Below are 7,337 nucleotides of genomic sequence, written 5' to 3'. Positions count from 1 at the left end.
TCACCTGCACGGCCGCCTGCTGCCGCAGCCGCGCCGCCTGCTGCGCCTACCCCTTCGCCGTGCGCACCTTTGTCTTCGCCATGCCACTCAGCATGGCCTGCCCCATCATGCTGGAGAGCCTGTTCTTTGACCTGCGCACCCGCAACCCCACGCTCTTCGTCTACTTCTACCGGCGCTACTTCTGGCTGCTGGTGGCCGCCTTCTTCAACGTCAGCAAAATCCCTGAGCGGATCCAGCCAGGGCTCTTCGACATCGTGGGGCACAGCCACCAGCTCTTCCACATCTTCACCTTCCTCAGCATCTATGACCAGGTGCACTATGTGGAGGATGGGCTCGCTGAGTTCCTCAAAGCACCCCTGGCTGCTCCCACCTACTTAGGTACTGTGGGGTATATGCTGCTCCTCATGCTCTGCCTGGCTGTGGTCGTCAGGAGGTTCCTCAACGTCACAGACCTCTGCAAGCAGGACTAGTTGGGACAGCAACCACCACACCAGCGGCCCTTGGGCTGGAGACCCTCAGGCCGATGATCTTCAGACTGGTGATCCTCAGACCGGCCCCATCATGTCCTGAAGATGCTGTGAAACCTGGGGGAAACACACCTGTGGAAGAGCCAGGTCCCTTTTGCGAAGGGTTGCCAGAGAAAATGACCCTGGTGGAACTGCTCGTGCTCTTTAAACTACTAGGTTACCAGGGGAAGCAAGCAAACGCTTACTGGTATGTTGCTGCTTAGAGTATAAGCTGAAATAATTTATCTCTGCTACTAGGAAGAATGCATGAACTGTGAATGCCACTTACTAATTTCATAACAATTAGGTTTAAACTAGCTCGGTATATACATATATATTTATATATATAGCTATATATTTATTAGCTACATATATGTGTATATATATATACACCTGAAGACACTTGTGCAATGATTACTCATAGACTTTTAGTCAAGTCCTGTGTGAAATTTCCTAGCAGATTTTGCACTGACATTTATCTTCCTCTGTGATACTGTAACAGGCCTTTGCAGCCACATACTGGATTTTAAATGCAAACAAATCGATACCTATCTATAGTTTCTGAGGTCTTGCATTCTTTTCAGCCAGGGAACAATACATGGAACAGAGAGAGGAAAAACAGCTGTGAATTATTATGGAACTGCCAGCTGATGGAGAGACTTTAATTAGACAGGCAGTAAGTGGATGGTGTAGCCACTCAGATACTAAAATAAAATAGAGGGATATGTAAAACAATTGAACCAGAAGGGGGTCAAACTAGTTTGGAGCAGGGACGCGGAGAGAAGAAGGGCACTGCATAATGGCATGGCTCTTCCCCCAGCCCGTCAGGAACATCTGTTGTGTTATGGGTGTTGCTAAGGGGCCCTTTTATCTTCCCTGGTAAATCACCCCCAAATCAGCCCTTTAGAGTCAAAGTCAGATGCCAGACTTTGTATAAGCCCCTGCTAAGCTCAGTGGGAGCTCTGTGGATGTAAAGGGAGTAACTGATGCATGAGATCTCATTCTGGATCTTTTAAAGAATTACGTGAAACTGATTACTTCTGCTCTTTAACTAGAGCACTCTGTCAGATTTACCAGCCTAAAATGAGTTTCAGAAAAAGGTACTGCTGAATCTGAGTTCAAGACCCAAAATCTAGCTATACAAATACTGGATACCGGCACTTTCTTACCATTCCCCACCTTTTCCTATTCTGATTAGTTGTGGCTACAGCTGGGTGTTTTGAAGTCCTTGGGGTGTTTCAAAGACAAGAATGATAAGATATTTTCCAAAGCAGTACCTTTTCACAGCAACCCTGGTATTATCTTGCTCACACAACACACAACCAACTAAAGGTTGAACTTACTCTTTATGTAGAGACGTTTTTGTAAACTATGTTCAGATTTTAAACAGATGCATTTTGGTTTTCTCTGACAGAACAAGTATGCAATAATATTACACAAGGGGGTTACAATTTGAAGTTCATGTAAGAAACTACTTGTTTACCCTATTTTCAAAAAGAGAGGTGGTACTTCCTTTAGGAAATGCTGGTGTTCTACTGCACAATAGCATAGTGACTCTTTAACTCAGCCTCTTTGCCCCTGTTATGGAAATACATTTGTGCTTGGATCTTTCCCATTTTCATGGACATGGCATCCAAACCCCAATAAAATGTTTTCAGTGCAGTCCCATAGTCTTCTGTAAGACAAAGCCCCCTTTGTTTATAGTGGGAATATAGGAAGGACTACAGCTAGGGATTATGAAGTCAAATCCTTAATACAGGTCAGAATCATCACTGAAACCAATAGTTGATATATCCCGAACCAATGTCAGCTATGTAAAAATGTCCCTATGAAAGTGCATAAGCTAAAAGAAAATTATACTCAGTTCATTTTATCTTTTATCTCAACTCACTTTAACTATAATGGTTTGGATCTTTTAGATTCACAATGATTACAGTGGCCTAACAAAAAATACGTATTCTTTGCCAGCCACAGTTCTGTTAGTCTATGATTTGTGGTAGGGTCACATGGAGTCTCTTAAAGAGATTGGCTAGAATTTTCTGAAACAGCAGTTCCCAAACTGTGGCCTCTTGAGTTGTCACTGATGGGCCATAAAAAACAGCATGGCCCTTTGTGGCTGTCTGTGTTCCATTTTCATTTGCCAACCTGCATTAAAAGAAAATGAAAACTACACAAAGTAATTTTAATGTTCCCTGTTTTCATTAACTTTTGTCAAAAATATGGCATTGCTTTATTTGGTTGCCAATAAAGCAGAAAATTATCTACACCATTGGGAGTGAGGCTGGTTCACAACACTGTCATGCTCTGAAATGTGCTTTATATTGTGGAAATAACCCTGAAAACTCACAAAAGAAAGCAAATGGATCAAGACCTGCAATTATGGCATCTTATGTATTTCCACAACTGCAAAAAGAGGCCAAAATCTTTGAGATGTTCTGTATTCAAGTTAAAATAATAGAGGCCTAGTAGTTAAAGCTCAATGACTCATCCAAGTTTCAAAACTAATTATGTAGAAAGGGTTTGCCTGGGAGATGCCACTAGCATGTCCAACCAGCAATTAAAAACTAAGAAATAAATCAAAAAGGCCAGGGACAGCAGATCTCAGCACTAGAAGGCAGCTCAGAAACAAGCAACAGTAAAAGCCAAATGGAAAAAAAGGCTTCTAAAGAATATTGTATAATTACTTATATTTGTGCTTGTCAGTCACAATGTAGAGGACATCTCAAGAGGCAATGTCAAAAAAAAAGCTGTTGCTAACTTGTAAAAATACATTTGATATTTGCAGTTAGGCCACACAGGGTCGTCTATATATATCTCAACGACAGATAACAGTATAAAGGTTGGATTGCAACCAACTGCAATTTTACTGGAATCCTATTGCTGTTACCAGAGTTGCCTGTGAGCCCCAGTCACACTGCAGATTTGCTACCTGGCTCTGATATTAAGAATATGGCTTCATTTAAAAGTTTCCATTGGCAAAAGGTTAAGGCACATGTATGGACCTGAGCCCTTCCTGGAATTACTTGTAGATGCTGGTTTCAAGTACTGCTCTCTGAGCCACTGTATGAATCAGGAGTGAATGGGTACAGGGAGATGTGTTTAGATTTTAGGAGCTCTAATTAATGTATGTTTGTTAATTTGTCTATCTGTTTAAAATGTGGCTACAAATTAAAAAAGTTACAATAAGTGTGGAGAACATCTAGGGAAATGGTACCTGAGTGTCTGTGTTTATTCAGCAAAGGACATGGATGTAGACAGTTGCTCCGTTTGCCATGTCGAATAGCCAGTCTCCCTAAATATGGACAGAAGAAAAACAAGTTAAAGAGGTTTAAAGTGGAACAAGACATCTATATTTATAGTGCTTGAATATGCTCACATAGAAGTGAATGTCACCATTTGCATGGCTTGTAAGGGAGTGGGATCTCTTTTTAGTGTGAAAGCACACATGGCTGAATGTCTGTAAGCATGTCCAGAGCTTAGACAGGAGGTCTAACCTGAAGACTAGATGCATAAGGGCATCCTAGAAAACAAACTTTTTTGCATAAGTACCTGTCATCATGTTTTTTTATTGCCTGAGTACCTGCCATAAGGTCTACACTGTGAATTCCACAGCTCACCTTTAAAACCAAAAAGGCCTTTGGGGCCTTTTGTGGTAGAATCTGTCTGGGGACTGGGGACAAGGTAAGGACTGGAGCACAAGGGGGTGGCATGAAAATGCCTACATGTCTTTCTGTCTTTGACTGATGATCCTGTGCCAATGTGAACTGACTGTTGATGGGGCCATATCCCCTAGTGTTGGTGGCATGGACACCCCCCTTTGCAATCAGCACATGCCTAGAACTGCAGTCTACCCGTTGGCACATATTCAGTGAGCCCAGTTTCTGGGCACTTCCGAGTCACCTGTCAGCTTCAAGCTCAGCTTCCTGTAAGATTGACATACGTGGCCCATAGTAACTATCCCATGTCCTGGGGCGACACACTGTTTCTTCTTCTGCAGCGTCTTCTGACTGTCACTACCCAGGATATCTGCTTCATTAGCAACACTGGAGTCTGCAGTCTGGAAACAAAGGGAAAGGTTCATCTGCATGCTGCACTTGTAGAAATGTAGCAGTTAGAAGTAGAAACACATTGGGTTTGCTAAATGATAGTTTTGCTTAGTTGTCCAAGTATTGTGCTTTTTATTTATTTGGCTACTATGCTGGGTTTTTGTCAGTAGTGCACCTGCAGAAAATGACAGTATGAAAGTTTTACTTCATGTTTAAGTAAATTCTCTGAGGCAGCACATTCATAAAGTATTATTGCACTTAACTCAGTTGATTACCATCCACATGCCTTACAGAAGCAAAGCATACATGTAGTAGTTGCCCAGATTATACTGTTTTTCATTGCCTATGAGATTGAAAATCACCAAGTGGCTGGTAACAAGGTCAGGAGTCAGTCACTCCTGGGTTCTTGTCCCTGCTTTGCTACTACCTGTTCTGTAATCTAGGGTAAGTTGGTTAAACTGTGTTCATTTTCAATGAATTTAATTCATGTACAATACTGGAACTGTACCAGGCCCTCTGTGTCTCAGTTTCCACATCTGTAAGATGGGGAGAATATACCTTACCTACCTCGCAGGGTTGCTCTGAAGACTAGCTAATGTTTGTAAAGCACTTAAAAATGCAAATACCCTCCTAGGTGCTAAGAAGATATACTACTAAACTCCGGCAGAGAGAATGTTCTGTTTTTCTGTAGCTCCTCAATTCCCAGGGAGAGGGACATGAATGTTTATAGCTCATGAGTTCTTGGGACAAACCCTCATTATTGCCATATTCCTAGGAGGTTCACATCCTGTGCCCTGTGCTGATGGCAAAATCTCCACTGGCTTCAGGCGAGGGGCAATCAAGACCTAAGTAGCAGTAAACAGGCTGACTAAATGCTTAAGGGTTGGGAGTAAAGAAAATACATACGTGGGTTAAGTACTCTTCAGAAATTCTCACTGGTGACGTGTACTGAGGCTGGCACGAGGCCTCGTTTTTCATTTAGCCATGGACTGTATTCCAGTTACTGTGAAACAATGGAGCAAGATTTCCTATCTGTGTCAGTAAGACTATGATTATGTCTCAATTGCTATTGGGAATTTCAACCTACTTCAAGCTACTTCTTATCTGAGTAAAAATACCTTAAATAAATAAAGCTTTTAAATAAACATTTGTAATAATTTGGAACATAAAGTTATATTGATCAAACAAACAATGTTCTCTTTTCCCCTCCAATTCCCCAAAACCTACAACATGGAGTCAGTCCTACTGTTGAGTGAAAACTGAACTTGGATCTTCTTATCACGTATGTGTACTCTTCCTTTGCTGGGAGCCCTGACTAATCACCCTGCTAACTCACTCTGCCCTTCTTCTGGAAGGACTGACATAAACAGCACCATTTGAGTAGAGGACAATCTTTTTAAGAGCTTTTCTAACTGGCAACAGTAGTGGATACAGGGAAAGAAAAAAAGACATCAAAGGGTTTCAGTGGTTCATTAAGTCAAAGCCTCTACTGTTAGAAAATCACCCTGTCCCAATCAACTCCTAGCTTCTGTTAGACACCTGTAAGTCAGGGCTACACAAACAACACCCAACTTACAGCTGAGACTTTATCCTCTTCTCCTCAGATGAGATGCAAGATGCTGAGGAAGTGGCACATGCACTGAAAGACACAGACCTCCATTCAAGATGTTTAGTGTCTTGGAGCGGGGTGTGAAATAGTAAAATTGTTTTCACAACTTGCTTAGATAGATGCTGCTTCATTCCACTGAATTCAGTGATAAATTCATGACCAAGTCAAAGGAAGCAGGCTTTTGCTTTGAGTTCCCTGTAAGGAAACATCACCAGCAGACTTCTGCTTTCAGGGCAACTGCTTCCCAGGCCATACTCAGAACACGGAGGATTCTGAAGTAGGGCTTTGCTATTTCATGTGAATGCCTTAGGATTTGTGGTTGTAGCTGCAGGTTAATAGTATGGAGAAACAGTTATTAGAAAATCAATTCTGTTTGCTAGAGAGTCAAGCACGCATTAGTAAGAGGTATCATATTTAAGGGTTTGTGCATGCAATGAACAGAAACTGTTAATTTTGTTTGGTTCTGTTGGAAAGATTTGAAAATTTACTCTTTGTACACTTTTGGATGCTGACTACTGTATATGTAATGACTATGCATTTTTAGAAAAAAAAAAAAGTGTGAGCTATAAATAAAGTTGATTCTGAGTACATTTTTGCAGAAATGTATTTATAAAGTTTTTTCATTACTTAATAGAAGTTACTGTGACACCTGTAGGATCAGAAATGCGTTGAATGTAGTTATCTTCAAGCAGATATTGTTAGCATAAGTACAGGAACTTCCAATTCTTCTATAGTGCTGTTGGTATTTCAGAAAACACTATACCACAGTAAAAATATTGTTGCCATTTTATTGCCTTTTATATTTTAAAACAATAAAATAGCATCATTGGCTGTTTAGTTCTCTAATATCTATGCTAGCTAATTGATGACAGGCATCCCAGTTACATTAAAATTAATACATTAAATAATATAAGGATATCAATGTTCTGCCTACAGTGCTCACTGAAAAATCATGACATTGGTAGGAACAGCTATGTTAAGAATCGCAGCAAAATATTGACTACAGATCAAAAAGGTCTATTTGACATCAAACAAAGCCTCCCATTTGGCAGACTAGAAATGTTCCAAGTGGCAGAATATTGTTTTCAGCCCAAATCAGGACCACACCACAAAGCACTCAATGAACTGCAATTACAGAAAGTATCTGCCTTAAGCAATGTGTGTCAAAATTCAGCA

At 41.0% G+C, this 7,337-nt stretch overlaps 2 protein-coding genes across 2 annotated transcripts in view; both read left to right on the top strand.

Moving 5' to 3' along the window:
* Window positions 1-5: 5 nt before the first annotated feature.
* PAQR9 (progestin and adipoQ receptor family member IX) lies at window positions 6-470 on the top strand (the record flags this gene model as incomplete). Its single annotated transcript, XM_010001675.1, has 1 exon — window positions 6-470. A coding segment is annotated over one exon (465 nt), but the record flags the coding sequence as incomplete, so codon positions are not given.
* Window positions 471-523: 53 nt separating this feature from the next.
* PCOLCE2 (procollagen C-endopeptidase enhancer 2) overlaps window positions 524-7,337 on the top strand; it is a 48,384-nt gene continuing 41,570 nt past the window's right edge. Inside the window, exon 1 of the mRNA XM_010001674.1 lies at window positions 524-714. Coding sequence (XP_009999976.1) covers window positions 524-714 — 191 coding nt within the window. The remainder of the gene's footprint in view (window positions 715-7,337) is intronic.

The sequence above is a fragment of the Chaetura pelagica genome, unplaced genomic scaffold (genome assembly GCF_000747805.2).
Source record: "Chaetura pelagica isolate M959 unplaced genomic scaffold, ChaPel_1.0 scaffold207, whole genome shotgun sequence".
Taxonomy (NCBI): Eukaryota; Metazoa; Chordata; class Aves; order Apodiformes; family Apodidae; genus Chaetura; species Chaetura pelagica.
This window is presented reverse-complemented; position numbering and strand designations above follow the sequence as displayed.